General features: G+C 44.6%; 1 protein-coding gene across 2 annotated transcripts in view; it reads right to left on the minus strand.

Annotated features, from left to right (window-relative positions):
• Positions 1-19,022, minus strand: part of SRPX (sushi repeat containing protein X-linked) — a 104,026-nt gene that overhangs the window by 24,192 nt on the left and 60,812 nt on the right. For both annotated transcript variants that reach the window (XM_029930138.1, XM_029930136.1), the window contains 4 exons: positions 16,009-16,135; positions 12,048-12,169; positions 11,134-11,313; positions 9,466-9,599 (listed from right to left, as the gene is read on the minus strand). In XM_029930138.1, the coding sequence (XP_029785998.1) occupies positions 9,466-9,599; positions 11,134-11,313; positions 12,048-12,169; positions 16,009-16,135 (563 nt within the window). The remainder of the gene's footprint in view (positions 1-9,465; positions 9,600-11,133; positions 11,314-12,047; positions 12,170-16,008; positions 16,136-19,022) is intronic.

Consider the following 19,022-nt stretch of genomic DNA (forward strand, 5'->3'; position numbering starts at 1 on the left):
ATATGCTTCCTACAAGAGACTCACTTGAGATGCAAGGATACACACAGACTGAAAGTGAAGGGTTAAGAAAAGATATTCCATACAAATGGTAACCAAAACAGAACTGGGGTAACTATACTTATATCAGATAAAACAGACTTTAAAACAAAGACTCTAATAAGAGACAAAGAAGGGTATTATACAATGAACACAATGATAAAAGGATCAATCCAACAAAGAGATATAACATTTGTGAATCTTTATGGACATTACATAGGAGCAACTAAATATATAAACCAAATGTTAACAGACCTAAAGAGAGAAGCATAAGTACAATAATAGGACACTTTTTTAATTTCTTAAGGATTTTTTTTATTTGTTTATGAGAGAGAGAAAGAGCACACAAGCAGAGGAGGGGCAGAGAGAGAGAGAGGGAGACACAGAATCCGAAGCAGGCTCCAGGCTTTGAGCTGTCAGCACAGAGCCTGACACAACCCACCAACCATGAAATCATGACCTGAGCCAAAGTTGGACACTTAACCAACTGAGCCACCCAGCCACCCCTAGTAATAGGACACTTTAATACTCCACTTACGATAATGCATAGATCATCCAGAGAGAAAATTAGTAAGGAGCCACTGGCCTTAAACTACATGTTAGATCAGATGGATTTAACAGATATATATAGAAAATTCCATACAAAAGCAACAGAATACATTCTTCTCAAGGACACATGGAACATCCTCCAGGACAGATCATATGTTAGGCCATAAAACAAGTTGTAATATATTTAAGAAGACTGAAATCATATCAAATATCTTTTCAGACCACAGTGGTATGAAACTAGAAATCAATTATAAGAAAACTGGAAAATTCACAAATACTGAAGAATAATAAGATACTGAACAAGCAATGGGGTCAGCAAGTCAAAAGAGCAATCTGAAAAAAATACCCCAAGACCAATTAAGATGGAAATATAATGTACCAAAAACTATATGATGCAGCTAAAAGCAGTCCTCTGAGAGAAGTTCAGAGTCATAAATGCCTATCTCAAGAAATAAGAAAAATCTCAATAAAACAACCTAACTTTACACCTATAGGATCTAGAAAAAGAAAAACAAAGCCCAAAATTAGAAGAAAGGAAATAACAAAGATCAGGGTGGAAAGAGATGAAATAGAGACTAAAAAGACAATAGAAAAGATCAGTGAATAAGAAGAGTTGGTCCCTTGAAGATAAAATTCACAAACATTTAGCTAGACTCACAAAGAAAAAATAGAATAAAAAATAAAAGAGGAAACATTACAACTGATAACACAGATACGCAAAGGATAATTAGAGGCTACTCTGAACAATTACACATCAAGAAACTTTGATAACCTTGGGGCGCCTGGGTAGCTCAGTCGGTTGAGCATCCGACTTTGGCTCAGGTCATGATCTTGCCATTCGTGTGTTCGAGCCCCATGTCGGGTTCTGTGCTGACAGCACGGAGCCTGGAGCCTGCTTCAAATTCTATGTTTCCCCCTCTCTCTCTACCCCTCCCCCACTCACACTCTCTCTCACTCTCAAAAATAAACAAACATTAAAAATTTTTTTTAATCAAAAAAATCTTGACAACCTAGAAGGAATGGATAAATTCCTAGAATCATACAACTTTCTAATCGTGAATCGTGAATAAACAGAAAATCTAGAGACCTATTACTTACTAGTAAGGATAGTGAATTGGTAATCAAAAACCTTTCAACAAACAAAAGACCAGGACCACACAGCTTCACTTGTGAATTCTCCCAAACCCTTGAAAAACATACAAATCCTTCTCAAACTCTTCCAAAAATACCAGAAGAGCAAGTGTTCTGTAAAGAAGTTGTTTATGCATTGTTTGTAGATGCATTTCTGCCCAGAGCCGCACGTGTACAATCATGGGGGGGGGGGGGCTCAGTTGGCTTGTACTCCGTGTCTGGCCTCGGGCTCAGAACTGGCTCTTCTGTTCCTGATGCCAAGAGCGATTGATGTGCCTCATCTTCCTCCTTGAGCCAGAGCAGTCTGGCCTCCTAGAATGGATCAGGGAGGGAAGAGGAATATGCAGACGCCCAGACTCCTAAGACTTTGAGATAAGAGAAGAGAAAGAGGAAAAACAACAGCAACAACTAAAAACCATCCAACAAACCCCAGCTCAGTCCAGACTGAACGACTAACCATAAATCACACACAGGTGGGATCCAGACTGCCCTGGCAGGAAGAGCTAGTTGGAAGTCTGACCTGAGGGGCGGACACTTCACCCAGGACCATCAGTTGGGACTCCTGAACTTGACATCAAAAGAAAGGCAACAGGTTTTCAGGAAGATGGCAGAATAGGAGGATCCTAGGCTCACCTCATCCCACGTAGATACCTAGATAACACCCAGATCAGTGAAAAGCACCCAGAAAATGACCCAGAGACTGGCACAACAGACTCTCCACAGCTAAATGTAGGAAAGACGCCACCGCAAAGAGGCTAGAAAGGGTAGAGATGCAATCAGGAGACAAGTGACTGAGCGGGACTGTCCATGGGAAGGAGGAACGCCAGGGTATGGATGGGGGGAGAGACCAACCCCACAGCAGGTACCCCAGTCATGGGGACCAGCACTGGGAAGATGAATCCCCAGAATATGTGGCTTTGAACCACAGGGGCCTAACTTTGTGAATTCTTACAGTGGGGCTCAACACGTGACACTTTAAAAATCAGGGGGCTCAGATATGAAGGCTACAGGAAACTGAGTCCCCATCCTTAAAAAGGCAGCACAACAGGGGCGCCTGGGTGGCTCAGTTGGTGATGCTTCTGACTTCTGCTCAGGTCATGATCTCAAGGTTCGCAGGTTTGAGTTCGGAGTCCTGCATCAGGCTCTGGGCTGACAGCTGAGAGCCTGGAGCCTGCTTCAGATTCTGTGTGTCCTTCTCTCTGCCCGTCCCCCGACTCTCTCTCTCGCAAAAATAAACAAACATTTAAAAAAAAATTTTTAAAGGCAGCACAACAAAAAGCCGTGCTGAGATACAGCAGAGAAGCAGCAGTTAGAAAACTGCCTGGGGTATATGGGGAAAATTTTTGTTTCCTAATCTCAGCGCATGTGCTGGAGGGTCAGGGATCTTCGACAGACTTCTCCACAAACAAGAGTCGGAGGGCCCCATTTCCCACCCCACCTCTCCAGCCTAGATAGACGGACACCTGCAGGAACCAATGCAGCACTAACACCCTTCACCTATCTTGCTAACAGTGGGCCCTGACACCTTGCTGGCACTGTGCACCGCCACTCCCCCAACACACCCCTGGCAGGAGTCCATCCAAAGTGCCCCCAAGGACAGCAGTGTACAAGCAACCCCGACAGGGGCCAGCACCATGGCAAAGCTTCTCCTGCGCCACACAGGAGGGAAGAAAACCACACACATCAGGCTGACTTCAGCCACAGCAGTGGACTGGGAGCAGACATCTTGTCTAACTACAGGCACCGCCCACCAATGAAAGCTTCTCAGACTACAGCACAGAGAGAGCACCCCGCAGTTCAGTGCTACGGCAGTTCTTTTTTTTTTTTTTAATTTTTTTAAACATTTTATTTATTTTTGAGAGACAGAGCATGAACAGGGGAGGGACAGAGAGAGAAAGAGACACAGAATCTGAAGCAGGCTCCAGGCTCCGAGCTAGAGGTCAGCACAGAGCCCAATGTGGGGCTCGAACCCACGAACTGTGAGATCATGACCTGAGCCTAGTCGGACAATTAACTGACTGAGCCACCCAGGCGCCCTATCGTGCTACTGCAGTTCTGGCAAATGTCTTGTCTGATCCCACTCAGGCCCAAGGCAGCCCCAGACTGGCTCACTAAAAACACAGGGACCAAATCCTGTCCACAAAGGGCACACACGTTCTGGTGAGCAGGGTACATTGCACTGCAGGGCACTAAAGGCAGAGAAGGAAATATATTCTACTTTTGTAACACAGAGAGAGGCAAAATGAGGAGGTAGTAGAATATGTCCTAAATGAATGAACAGGGGAAAAAAAGCACAGAAAGAAGTGCTAAAATAAATGGATATAAAATATCTGATAGAGAATTTAATGTAATGGTCATAAAGATACTCACCTGGACTTGAAAAAAAAGAGTGGAGAACCTCAGTGAGACCCTCAATAAAGAGAGAGAAAACATAAAAAAGAACCAGTCAGAGATGAACTCAACTGGAATTAACAATATGCTAAATGGAATAAACAGTAGACTAGAAAAATCAGAAGAGCAGATACCAACCTGGAGGACACAGTAATGAAAAGCAATCAAGCGGAACAGGAGAGAGAAAAAAGAATAGTAAAAAATAAAATAGATTAAGAGAACTCAGTTACATCATCAAGCATAATTACATTTGCACTACAGGGATTGTAGACGAAGAGGAGAGAGAAAAGGGGGCAGAAAATGTATTTGAAAAAATAATAGCTGAAAACATTGTGAATCTGGGAAAGGCAACAGAATCCAGGTCCAGGAAGCACAGAGAACCCCCAGCAAAATCAACCCAATGAAGTCCACAAGAAACACAGTAATTAAAATGACAAAAAGCAGCAAAAACAGTTACATACAAGGGAAACCCCATAAGACTATCAAGCTGATTTTTTTGGCAGAACCCTTGGAGGCCAGAAGGGAGCTGCACAATATATTCAAAGTGCTGAAAGTGAAAAACCGACAACCAAGAATGCTCTATCCAGCAAGGCTATTTTTCAGCATAGAAGGAGAGCGAAAAAGGTTCCTGGACAAACAAACAGAAGTTAAAAGAATCCGTCACCACTAAACTAGTCTTACAAGAAATATTAAAGGGGATTCTTTGAGTGGAAAGGAAAGACCATAATCAAGAGTAAGAAAAGTAGGAAGCACACAAGTAATAAAATTAAGTATATCTAGAAAATTCAATCAAAGGGGATGCCTGGGTGGCTTAGTTGATTAAGCATCTGACTCTTGGTTTTGGCTCATGTCATGATCTCACATTTCTTGAGTTCAAGCCCTGCATCGGGCTCTGTGCGGACAGTATGGAGCCTGTTTCGGATTCTCTCTCTTCCTTTCTCTTTGCCCCTCCCCTGCGTGCTCTGGCTCTATCTCAAAAATTAAGTTAAAAAAAATATTAGGGGCACCTGGGTGGCTCAGTTGGTTGAGTATCTGACTTCAGCTCAGGTCATGATCTTACGGTTCATGGGTTCGAGCCCCGCATCGGGCTCTGTGCTGACAGCTAGCTCAGAGGCTGGAGCCTGTCTTCGGATTCTGTGTTTCCCTCTCTTTCTGACCCTCCCCTGCTCATGCTGTCACAATCTCTCTCTCAAAAAAAAAAATTTAAGAACAGTCAAGGGACTTGCAAAATAAATCAAAGAAGAAATCACAATATAAATGGTGACAAATGAAAACACAATGCTCCAAAGTCTTTGTGATGCAGCAAAAGCCATTCCAATAGGCAAATTTATCAGCAATACAGGCCTACCTCAAGAAGCATGAAAAATCTCAAACAACCTAATCTTACACCTAAAGGAGACAGAAAAAAACCACCCAAAACCAGTAGAAAGAAGCAAACAATAAAGATTAGAGCAGAAATAAATGAAATACAACCTAAAAACCCCCCAACAGATCAGATCAATGAAGCCAGCAGGTCATTTGTTAAGATTAACAAAATGTATAAACCTTTAGCCAGACTAATCAAAAAAAGAAAAAAAGAGAGAAGACTCAAAAGCAAAAATCATGGAGGAGAAATAACCACCAACACCACAGAAAAACAAATATTAAAAGAATATTATGAACAACTATATGCCAACAAAATGGATAACCGAGAAGAAATGGATACATTCCTAGAAACATGTAATCTCCCAAAACTGAATCAGGAAGAAATAGACAATTGGAACAGCCTGATTACCAACAATGAAATTGAAGTAGTAATCAAAAAACTCCCAAGAAACAAGTCTAGAACCAATTGGCTTCACAGTTGAATCCTATCAAACATTTACAGAAGAGTTAATACATATTCTTCTCAAAATATTCCAAAAAATAAAAGTAGCGGGAAAGCTTCCAAATTCATTCTATGAGGACATCATTACTCTGATACCTAAAAGAGATAAAGACACCACAAAAAAAAGAGAAATATAGGCCAATATCTCTGATGAACAGGGATGCGAAAATTCTCCATGGAATGTTAGCAAACCAAAATCCAAGGATACATTAAAAAAAATCATTCACCATGATCAAGTGGGATTTATTTCTGCGATGCAAAGATGGCTCAATATTCACAAATCGATGCGATACATCAATAAGAGAAAGGATAAAAACCATAGGATTATCTTTGCAGATGAAGAAAAAGCATTTTGACAAAGTACAACATGCATTCATGATAAAAACCTTCAACAAAGTAGGTTTAAAGGGAACATACTTCAACATTATACAGGCCATATATGAAAATACTATTTTTCTGTGCTCTAGTATTCTTTTTTATTTTTTAAGTAGACTTCATGCCCAGCATAGAGTCCAATGTGAGGCTTGAAATCATGACCCTGGGTTCAAGACCTGAGCTGAGATCAAGAGTTGGACACTTAACTGACTGAGTCCCCCAGGTGCCCCTGGACCATATATGAAAAAGCCACAGATAACATCGTCATCAATGGTGGAAAAACTGAGAACTTCTACCTTAAGATCAGGAAGAAGAGAAGTATGTCTACTCTCACCACTTTTATTCAACGTACGACAGGAAGTCCTAGTCACAGTAATCAGACAACAAAAAGAAATAAAAGACATCCAAATTGATAAGGAAGAAGTAAAATTTTCATTATCTGCAGATGATGTGATACTATATATAGAAAATCCTAGGGGCACCTGGGTGGCTTGGCCGCTTAAGCGTCCAACTTCAGCTCAGGTCATGATCTCACAGTTCATGAGTTTGAGCCCTGTGTCGGGCTCTGTGCTGAGAGCTTGATCAGAGCCTGGAACCTGATGCAGATTCTGTGTCTCCCTCTCTCTCTGCTCCTCCACCACTCACGCTCTGTCTCTCTCTGAAATAAACAAACATTAAGAGAGAGAGAGAGAGAGAGAGAGAGAGAGAGAGAGAGAGAGAAAAGAAAGTTCCAATCCTCTAAGTTGCCCCTTGGCAGGAATGTGGCCCCTCAACCATGTGACCAGAGGTCACATCAGGAACAGCAATGGCAATAAGGAGCATGAAAAGTAATGTAAGATGAATCTGGCTAAATGGGGAAAGAAAATTTAAACTCCTAAGTTATTACAATACCATGTATTTTACAGTTGCACTGCACTGAAACAACCCTCTCTATAAGGTGACAGAACTGGCAAAAAGTATGACAATGTGTATTTTTCTTATTCTAACTGAACGATGTATCTCAATCAAAGCTTTCCTTGAGGCTCTGGTTAAAATGCCAATGTAAATATCTCACCGGCGTCACACATAAAGACCTTGATACCAAATATCTTGTCCAACTGAGACAGGCAAACTGAGAAGGGCTCTTTAAAAATCTGCTTTTTTGCTCCTTTTCCTGCTTCTATTCTTGCACCCCAACTTTACACAGATCTTATAATGCAAATAGTGTATGTCCTCCTCCTACGGGACAAGAAGTTAATGACTTCTTTGGAACAGATAACATTTGAGGAAGGACCAAACATCTTTGTCCCACCCTGAACAAAGATGGGAAGCTCTCTCCTTTCCTTCCTGAGTCTCCCAGATGCTCTGTACCTACATGCTATACCTTCAATAAACTTCACCTTCCCCTCCTGCTGGCTCAAACTTGATTTCTATCCTGTGTGCAGACTGGTACCTGCTTGGCTGGTCTTAAGGGACACTTTCTGTGGGTCCTTGGACCCTGCCTGCTGGCATCACAACTATTTCATTCGTAATTTAGCAAAAGCAGCCACAGACAATGCACAAATGAATGAGGATCGCGCTGTTCCAATCGGATCTCACTTACAGAAGGCATAGTTTGCCAACACAGAGGAAAAGCAAGGTGTCTGGCTTATTCATTTTTCTATGAAGTGAAGAATTCAAGAAACGAATGCTTATGTAATACAGCCTGAAGGCCCACCTCCCACACAGTGGAGCCGTGTGGGCTGCTGATACCGGAAGAGCGAGTCCCTAGCTGGGACAAAAGGACACAAAGATGGAAGTGAGGTGGTAGGAACTGGGAGTAAAGATGTAATGAACAGAGTTCCTATCAAAGGAGCCTAACATTTTTTGCATGATTCCTCATTGTTTACACGAAGCCCTCAAAGTACACGGGGGCGGGAGGGGGGGGAGGAGGAAGGAAGACTTATCATTACTCATTGCATTAATGCTAAAATCAAAAGTAAAATTGTAGCTTTTGATTAAACCAAGATCGTTCTAAATACTTAGTCTTATTCACTGTAATGAAACTTTTATTTTGAAGTTGCGAATGGGGCACCTGGGTGGCTGAGTCAGTGGGGCGTCCGACTTCGGCTCCGGTCATGATCTCACAGTCTGTGGGTTGGAGCCCCCCACGTTGGGCTCTGTGCTGACAGCTCAGAGCCTGGTGCCTGCTTCAGATTCTGTGTCTCCCTCTCTCTCTGCCCCTCCCCTGCTCATGCTGTCGTTCTCTCTCTCTCATGAATAAATAAACATTTAAAAAATTTAAAATACAGAAAAAAAGAAATAAATAAGTGAAGCGCCATGTCGGTGACCCAGCATAACAGCCTGCCCCTTTAGCATTCAGTCGGGTTGGCCACTTTTATTGCATACCAGCTTCCAGACAGGACAACATCTAGCAAGCTTTACATCCATCCTTTGCTGTTTCTTTTTCTTTTTTCAGGAGACTCTGGTGGCCTCATTTTGAAGCCACAAAATTTACACTGCAGAGAAGGGCACATTTCCAGAAAAGTGTGTCTCAAACTTTCAGTTGCTTAGAAATCACCTGGAAGTCTTGTTAACATGTAGATTAGACCCAGTAGGTCTGGGATGGGGGAGAATTTGTATTTCTAACAAGCTCCCTAGTGATGCGGATGCTGCTGGTCCACAGACCACACTTTGAGAACCACTGATCTTAAAGATGGCCATCAGTCTCTGAGGAAGTCTCAGAGACTTGGGGAGGCTCCCTGGAGCAGGATCTGGGGCCTGAGGGCTCCTGGACTCCCCTCACTCCTTTAGGGCAAACCACTGAATAATGGCCTCCAGCACAGGCATATCCTGGGCACATTCAACAAAGACAACTATTCTTTGGCTCGGTCTGGAGAGCAGGTCAATCAGGCTTACTAATGAAGACCAACCTTATTTAGTTGGAAAATAACTGGATTAGCTCTGGGCGTCCAGGTAACGCACGTTATATCCCAGACCCAGAAATAAATGGAAGTAGCTCTAAACTGCCAGTTCCTGAAGTTCATGGTAAAAAGATGTGGCGCTCAATCTGGCCTTGGCTTTCAATGAAATCACGGAGCCCTTCTTGTTAGGGGTCCCCCGCCCCCCGTCACCTTGGCCCTGCTGCGAGGACTCACCTGCAGCATTCCCAACTGCAGCCTGTACAGAAGGTTCCGGGCTGTGGGTGTGGACACAATGAGGAGTCTCCTTTTCTCATAAAACTGGTCCAGGAGTGCAGCTGCTGTTCGGACACCCACATTGACATTCATGGCTGGAATGAGAAATGGCCGCATGGATGAGAAAGTCTGCTTGTTCTGGCTCAATCTAGCCCATGATGACACACAGACCCATATGCAGTAAGAAGTAAACCCCAAGATAAAGTGTCATTTGTAAGTGGTTTATGTGGAAGATGGTCCCGAGAAGCATGGCGTTGGGGAATGGGGAAGTGTATCCGTTTTTTCTCGAGGCTATCCCAGAGCACCATAAATTTAGGGGCTTAACCGCACAAATTTGCCTAAAGTCCTGGCAGTCAGGAGTTTAAAATCAGTTTCATCAGGCTAAAGTCAAAGTGTTGCCAGACCTGTGTTCCCACCGGTGCTCTAGGCGAGAACCTGTGTCCTTGGCCTTCCCGGCATCTAGAGGCCCCCTTCGTTTCCTGGCTCGTGGCCATTCTTGCATCTTGGAAGTCAGCAGCATGGAATCTTCACCTCTGTCCCCTCTCTGTCTTCTGCTTTTCCTCTGCCTCCCCCTCTTAGAAGGACCCTTGTGACTACATTGGGCCCACCTGGAAAATTCAGGCTACCCTCCCCTTCTCAAAATCCTTAATTACCTCTGCCAAGTCCCCTTTATGTTCACAGGTCACAGGTAATATATTCGGGTAATATAGAATTCAGGTAATATATGCAGGTAATAGATTATTACAGGTAATATATTCACAGGTTCTAGGGATTAGGCTGTGGAACATCTCTCAAGGGTAGGCATTACTTCCCCTGCCTCAGGATGTTCTTTCTGCTTTAACGTATGAAACTGAAGAACCTTGGGCATTTAGCTGATGGTTTACATGTGTCTCTCTCACAACCAACTCTCAATGGCTGGGGTTCAAGAGAAAGCATAAAGATGAGAAAGTACCAGGAAAGTGGGGGGGAAAGTGGAGCATATAAATAAAAGATATGTCCAGAATCTTCTGGCTAGTGCAAATTTCACACCATTATCATTACTCAGCCCAGTGTGTGTTTCTTGGTAATCAGAACAGTCATGCATTGAGCCTTTATCCTATGCCAGGCACTACTCTATTCCACTGTTTAATGGATGAACTCATTTACTCCTAATAACTCAAGGAGTAGGCGAGGTATGATCTTCCTCATTAGACCTTAGGAGGAAAAATCCTGAATGCCCACAGTCTGTGTGACTCAACCCAGTGCTGCAAAGCAGGCATTATATTGTCCATACGTAATAGTATCCTGGCTTTGCCAAAAAAGACCCTTACGTTTGTAGAGGGGAAGACTAAAGGTACCCAAGGCAGACTTTGGTAATTCACACAGTCACTAATGGCGGGCACCAGGTTCCCACCTCGAGCTTCTCCCTTAGAGGGCATGAATGAGCAATCAGGAGACAGACAGAGGCAAAGAGGAAGGTGGATGCGAAGGGCTGCCCTAGAGATTCAGGGACCGTTTTCCCTCATCACACAAAGACGGATGGCACTGAACCTTTCAAAGTGCATAGAACGAAACCCTCGCTCTCTAGGAATTCAGAACCCAAGGGCCTTCAGGTTCTGCTGCTCGCTGGCCGGAGGGCCGCACTCATACCTGCACAGGTGGGCTCCGTGCCAGACCAGGCCAGGTTGGACTGACACACTCGGGCAGGGCTACCCTGTAGCTCATAGCCGCCGATGCACGAGAACTCACAGGTGGCCCCGTAATTATCACCGTCGCTGGAGCACTTCATGTAACCATTCTCTGGGGCGTTGAGTTTGCCACAGCGGCGGACTGTAGGGACACAAGGCCAGAGGAGGCTCAGGGCTCAGTGCTGAGCTCCCCTCCACAGAGGAATCAGGGAAGGCAGCAGCCTTGCAGTTGAGCTTCTATCCTGGCCTGTGAATGAGTGAAGGGGCACAGATGACCGTGTGGCCAGTGGGTGGGCCTTGGAATGGTTACCATTCATACCGAAGACCACGGAGATCAACTGGTTTAGTTCCCCGTGTTACAGATGAGGAGGGTGAACCCGGAAGAATAAAGACTAAAGATGGTTAGGAATTCACTGCCCAAGCCATGAGGCATAAAATAAATCTTAAAAGAAAAATTTTCCAGGGAGAATGAAGGTTCTGGAACACCAAGAACATGGGCTCCTGGTGGGCCCAAGCTAGGAGGCTCCTAACCTCCTTTATAGAAGGACTTACAGGCTTTAGCTGCTCACTCAAGCCCAGGGATGAAAAAGTTATCAAAATAATATTCTTTTGGGACAGCCAGCTGTGGGCTCATGTGAGACTGGCTTACTGCTCCCTCAGACCTCGTAACTAATCTGCCGGCACCGAAACTCCGGATTTGTGTTGTGAAATGCAGGCATTAAGATGGCGCACTTCCCCCAGCCTCATCATCAGAGGCTAATCCAAAGCTGGCAGGTATCCCTATGGCAGTGAAAGCTCACAAAGCGTTCTCGCCTGAGGGCCTACTTCCCTTTGTTCCTGGAAAGAGAGGAAAAAGCCAATAAGCAGTACTCTTACCTCTTACTTTAACTCGAAATTTGCAAACGCCCTTGTTTTCAGCTCTGTCATAGACTGTGTACTGGATCTTGTGGTCTCCTTCTGGAAAATTCGAGCCTGGGGGGAGGCCTTTTAGAATAACACTTAAAGGGGAGGGGAAAAACAGAAACACCACAGATGATCATTAAGGGCCTAACAGCAATTAGGCCATTATGGGCCTAATGATCAATGGTGATCATTATGGGCATGTGTACAGCGCCCACTCGGCCCTGGATGTGGAGAGACTGAGGGGGGCCATTAGGCCAGTCTGACTAGAACACAGATTTCTTGAAGAACAGACTTTCCTGAGCTGTATTCTGCTCTGGAAGAGCAGTTTGAGACCACAGCAAGGAAGTCACCAATTCCTGGCAAGTTTGGAATCATTTTTTCTCACTGGGAGGTAGGACACATGATGCGATATGCCGGGAACCGGGGCCCAAATCTTCTTCCGGGCCCACCTCTGTTCCAGGCAGAACCTTAGTTGCCTCACTTTGGGGAGGATGAGGGAATTTTCTGTGAGGAAAATCACTTGAAGGTATAGTCCAAGCAGTCACTGGCAATTTGGGCCTGCAGGGGGTGTAAGAACTGTTTTTTGTTTTTTTTTTAATTTTTTTATTTATTTTTGAGAGACAGACACAGCGTGAGCAGGGGAGGGTCAGAGACAGAGAGAGACACAGAATCTGAATCAGGCTCCAGGCTCTGAGCTAGCTGTCAGCACAGAGCCCGATGCGGGGCTTGAACCCACGAACTGGGAGATCATGACCTGAGCCAAAGCCAGATGTTAAATCAAATGAGCCACTCAGGTGCCCCTGTCTCTGTTTTTTCTACCCAGCCTAGTGGAGAGCTTTCCTGAGCAAAAGGCAACTTTATTGGGATTCCTTAATTATCCTAATGTAATAATAAGTTCTTTGTACTTACACAAACCTTATATACATATTTTAGGCACAGTTCCAGGCATTTTACACCTATTAAACCTCACAACAACCTTATGAGGTAGGTATTATCTCCATTTCACACATGAGGAAATTGAGGCATCAAAAGCTTAGGGAACTCACTCAAGATCACACAGCGGGGTGACTCTAGTAGCTTCCTTCTTGACTGTCCGAAGTGAACACCAATAGGTGTGGCATGATCACATGCCAGGTTGGTTGGTTCTCTAATAGCTAGTTAATTGGCCTTCTCTCTATAGTTCTTAGCAATGATGAGAATATTTGCTAATAATCAATATGTGAAATTATCATTGTCACCCCTGAAGCGAGCCTCCCAGAGAAGTGGAGAGGGTATCTGTTCATAAGGTATGAATTGAGGGTCTTAGGAAAGTGCCAGAAATCCCACCATTAGAAATGTGTTTCACTTTGGGTCTTAGCTCCTGGAAGGTCCTCAGGAAGCACAATTCAAATGCAGATAAACCTGAGAGGAGGGCCCCTGGGTGGCTCAGTCAGTTAAGCATCTGACTCTTGATTTCAGCTCAGGCCATGATCTCACGGTTCCTGGGATCGAGCCCCACATCAGGCTCTGTGCTGATAGTGCAGAGACCGCTTGGGATTCTTTCTCCCCCTCTCTCTGCTCCTCCCCTGCTTATTCTCTAATAAATAAATAAACATTTTAAAAAACCTGAGAGGAAGCATACTTCAAGTATGAGTGGCTGCTAACCTCTTGGAGACTCTATTTCATCTGCGACATACAAATAGCCGTCATCAGGAGTAAATAAGGTAACTCACAGGAAGCACTGGTCTCCGAGCTTGACACTAGAACCTTCCCTCTTAGAAGGGGACTATATAACAGCAGCTTGCACAAGAGAAACGCCAGAGAAGCAAGGAGCCCAAGCAGGAGCTGCAAAGGGGACAAGACAGCTCTCTGTGATGTCCTCACTGGCCTGGAGCGCACTGCCCCACGGCATCCCACTCTAAGCCTCTCCTGGTTCTGGGCTTTAGAGCTCTGGAAGCCGACAGCTGCTCGGAACTGAAGGCTGGGGACTGCTAAGGTGCCCCTTAAAAATATCACATTCTTAACCATAACACACAGGTGACCCATAAAAACACCGAGGAGGTCTATATCCTCACTAGGCAGAGTGGTCCGGTGACCAGAAACTGTGTTCATTATACAGAATTTCAGTAGCCACCGCAGTTGTAAACGTCTAAGAACCTATTCCGTGCCAGGGACTGGGCCAGCCATTGTTCCAGGGCCTGGAAGTTCAAAGAGAAATAAAGCCCAACCCCTGGTCATATCAACTGTGACTTACTTTTTAATCCCCAGTGACTAAAATTTCTCCTGAGGGGTTTGTGACTGGGGTATATGACAGCAAATAAATAATTTTCTTAATACTCAAACCTTAGCTTGAAGGAGTTACAAAGGGGAACACAGTGAGTAATACTATCTACGCTTAGCGGTGCACTGGGAGGAAATGATCAGGATGTAGGAACAAAAGTGTCTTGCTACGGGTGAAACACTGAACATCTTCCCCGTCGAAGATGTTCTCTTATTGCCCATAATTGCTTAAGACACTTCCCATTGCACAGCCTGATAGGACTCTAGCAAGGCTTTCCCCACTGTGGAGCTCACAAGGCGGGAAGTCAGAGGTATCCTTGGTCCGCAGATGGAAACTCAAGTAGGGAGGTCTGACAGAGCCGTGAACGTGACGGCACAGATGTGAACGTGCCGACACGAAGGAGCGGCCTCCGGGGAACAAGAAGGCCAATCAGCTGCACGGGGACAGGCCCAGGTGCTGGATTGGAACAACATGTAGCTGAACTTTCCCAAAGAGAACCAACCATACATTTGAAAAAGCCTTCTGGAGAGACATCACACTACTACTGCAGCTGGCCCTGGAGAATGGGGTTGGGGCGGGGAAGAAAGCAGAAGACCCTTCTTCCTCCAGTTTCATAAGCTTCCTCTGTGAGAATTTAATGTAGTCACAAGTTTTTTTTTTTCATTTTTGGAAAGTGATTTATTTAGAGAGAGACAGACAAAGTAGGAGGAAGCAGAGAACAGGAGAGAGAGAATCCCAAGCAGGATCTGCATTCTCATTGTGGAGCCCAATGTGGGGCTCAAACTCATGAACCGTGAGATCATGCCCTGAGCCGAAACCAAGAGTCAGATGCTTAACTGACTGAGCCACTCAGGTGCCCCTATTTATTACTTTTTTTAAGTTCATTTATTTTTGAGAGAAAGAACACAGAGAGGAGCAGAGAGAGACAGAGACAGAAAATCCCAAGTAGGCTCTGTCCTGGCAGCACAGAGCCCATCATGGGGCTCAGTCTCACGAACTATGAGATCATGACCTGAGCTGAAATCAAGAGTCAGATGCTCAACTGACTGAGCCACCCAGGCTCCCCATCGTGGTCACGAGTTTTGAAAAAATATACTAAAAGTCAAAGTTTTGAAAGCAGCAGTTGCCAAAAACCAAGGGATAAAATGTTCTGTACTAAACCATACTCACAGAGCACGAGGTGGGGGGCACCATCTGGCTCCACCTGGGAGACACAGAGGCTCATCAGGGAGGTAGGTGATGACTTAGTGAGGCCCAAGGGCTTCAGTAGGCGCCCCCTGGGCAGGCAATGGTGTGATTCTATCCCAGAGTTCACCAGTTGGCGTCCTCTTCCTCCTCCTGTCCTTCTACTTCCCATCCCCCCCACGACCCCTTCTTCCCTTTCCTTTGACAAATATTTACCGAGTACCAACTCTGTGCTAGACATGGTTCTGGGCATTACAGCTCTGGTGGTAAACATGCTATCACGAAGACAAGCGATAAACAAATACATAAGTAAAATATACAGGTACTGAGGACAACTGTGGAGAAAAATAGCATGTGCGTGAGGAATTGAAGGAGTGCTCTGAAAGCATAAATGGACCAGCATAGATACACTTCCCCACTCTGGGCAGTAAATGTCTCTCCTAAAAGAAGCAACATCCTTCCCACTGCCAAGGGGCAAGGTGCACTTACTCAGTTAGAATGCCATCTGCTGTGTCTCTTCCCTCTGGCGTCTCCCAGGACACCCGGACTGTCAGCTTATTGGGTTCAGCAATGCGTTCCTTCACACTTGGGCACTTGATTCTAGGAGGTTCTATATCTGAAAATAGAACCACGGTATTCTCACCATCATCAAGAAATATACTGTCAGTTTGGGGCACAACACCCAGCATCTGACCTGCCGGTAGCTCCAGGTGCTCCCCTTTTTCAAAGGGTTTGTTCACCCTTCTGTATTTCTCTTCCCTCCATTCATCTTGCCTCTTCTCTCCTGAGCTTTGAAGATTGCTTGAGAACTCACATGGCCAGACGTGCAATCAGCTGGGCTCACTAGGTGTCTTCTAGCATAATTGATTAGTTATGGCAACTTCTCCCCATGCTCCCAACCCCTGCTGACTGACTTCGCCCAGCTAGAGCTCTTTCGGCCATAGGGAGTCCCTCCTGCTTTAAAGACAGCATCACAGATGATCAGAAGGAGCACCTTAGCTGTCTTCTAGTTCCATGCAAATCAAGGCAACACATCTCTAGTGAGTGGCTGCCTTACCCAAGGCATCATTCCAACGGCTAGGTTTAGGGATGGATAAAGGCAAGGGAATTACGTGCTTCTCAAGAGTTTATGGTCCACTGGGAGGATTATTGTCACCATACACAAAATAGGACACACGGTAGAAGATGCTACTGCCCCAGGTGAGAAAAAGTAAATGGTATGGAGGCTTAAAGGAACGACCCAATGCTCTATTTTATAAGTGTGGAAGTGTACTGTATTTACAAGTGTAGAAATTGAGGTTTAAAGAGCTTAAGTGATTTATTTAAGGCCAGGCATGCAAACAGTGAGTGTGTGAATTATAACCCAAGGTCAAGCACTTACTCCTAGAACAAGCCCTCTCCCCTCTGGCTAAGTCCATTCCCCACTCTTCAACATCTTACAACAAAGAACAGTCTGCACTGTGCCCTCCAACTGCCACTGGACCACGCCCACGGTTTTGTGTTTTGGGAAAGCACTGTTTACCTTGCTTCTGGCCCTCCAAAGGCCTCCTGAATTTGCCCAGGTAGTTTCTCTACCTGGGAACAGAATTTCTGCTCTCTCAGTATTGAGGACGGGTTGATAATGAGGGTTAGAAATAAATGACATGTCAATCCTCACTGGGTTGGGTTTTATCTTGTTGTAGCTAAAGTGAAATCACAAGAAGGGGGAGTTCAAGCTTTCGAAAACTCCACTTGATGATTCTGAACAGGTAGAGAACGTATTTAAAGACAGCCTGGCAAGTTACAACATTTAGATGTGCATTGCTTCACACGTCAACTGATAATTATTTAAATGCCACTATGGTACAACCTGAATGAAAATTAAATGTTATTTCATTTGGAGTCAGAAACATCCTTGAGAGACTAAAGCACCATGTAAAGTCTTCATATGCTTTCTCCGAAGTCTTTTTTTAATGTTTATTTTTGAGAGAGAGAGAGAGAGCGCGCGAGCAAGTGTGAGCGCGTGAACAGGAGAGGAGCAGGGAGAGGGAGACACAGAATCCAAAGCAGGCTCCAGGCTCCGAGCTGTCAGCACAGAGCCCGACATGGGGTTTGAACCCACGAACCGTGAGATCATGACCTGAGCCGAAGTCAGATGCTTTAGTGACTGAACCACCCAGGTGCCCCAAAAGTTATATTTTTGAGAGAGAGAGAGAGAGAGACAGACAGACAGACAGACGGACAGCAGGAGAGGATCAGAGAAAGAGGGAGACACAGAATCCAAAGCAGGCTCCAGGCTCCGAGCTGTCAGCACAGAGCCCGACTCGGGGCCTGAACCCACGAACTGTGAGATCATGACCTGAGCTGAGGTTGGACGCTCAACCGACTGAGCAACCCAGGCACCCCCTTTTCTAATAACTTATTTTATTTTATAAATATTTCATAACTTGTTTAGGGTAAGAAGTTATGAATAATTTGTTAAACAACTTTGCCTTCGGCTCTCTAAATTCATATGCATCCCATGTCATGCTTCAGTGGAGTATGAATTTACAAACCTTAATATGCTAATCCTAAATTGAGTAATTATCATATTTTACTGCATCTAAGTTAAAATCAATTTTGAGATGCATCCCAATTTCAGGGGTATTAAAATGTAAACAAAGAGGCGCTTGGGTGGCTTAGTCAGTTGAGCGTCTGACTTCAGCTCAGGTCATGATCTCAGGGTCCGTGGATTCGAGCCCTGTGTCGGGCTCTGTGATGACAGCTCGGAGCCTGGAGTCTGCTTCCAATTGTGTCTCCTCTTTCTGCGTCTTAAAAACAAACATTAAAATAAATAAATAAAATGTAAACAAATATGCTTTCCTAAAACTGATAAGGTATATACATGTTCTGATGAAATGTAAGCTGCTTTAAATGCATTCAAGGTGCCTATTTTCATTTCCTAAGTTTTTAAAAATAAGCCTTTTATTTTTGTTATGATACGTGATAGAAGACCTACATTTATAGTTGAGATGAACATTTCACCGCTTTGGGAGAATCACAAAGATGAGTATACAGTATCTGCCCCCTGCTGGTCAGATCTAGCCGGCACTCTCATCTTAGTATATGTTTTTTAGAGGCACCTGGGTGGCTCTGTTGGTTAAGTGTCCAACTTTGGCATAAGGCATGATCTCACGGTTCGTGGGTTCGAGCCCTGCATCGAGCTCTGTGCTGACAGCTCAGAGCCTGGAGCCTGCTTCCGATTCTGTATCTCCTTCTCTCCCCCTCCCCTGCTCGTGCTGTCTCTCTCAAAAATAAACATTAATTAAAAAAAAAAAGTATATACATTTTTGTTAACTTAAAGCAAAAAGGAGAGGGGCTAATAAAAGGAGATTTCAGTGCAAAATTACACTGTGTTCCTATATTTTCTTGGGGTGAAGAGTTACATTTAGTCTCTGTGTCATGGAAACTAAACATCTGGATGATACACCGGCTTTTCTGTATTAACCATTTGTACCACATTGTAAGCAAATGGGCTCCAAATT

This window comes from Suricata suricatta, chromosome X (assembly GCF_006229205.1).
Source record: "Suricata suricatta isolate VVHF042 chromosome X, meerkat_22Aug2017_6uvM2_HiC, whole genome shotgun sequence".
Taxonomy (NCBI): Eukaryota; Metazoa; Chordata; class Mammalia; order Carnivora; family Herpestidae; genus Suricata; species Suricata suricatta.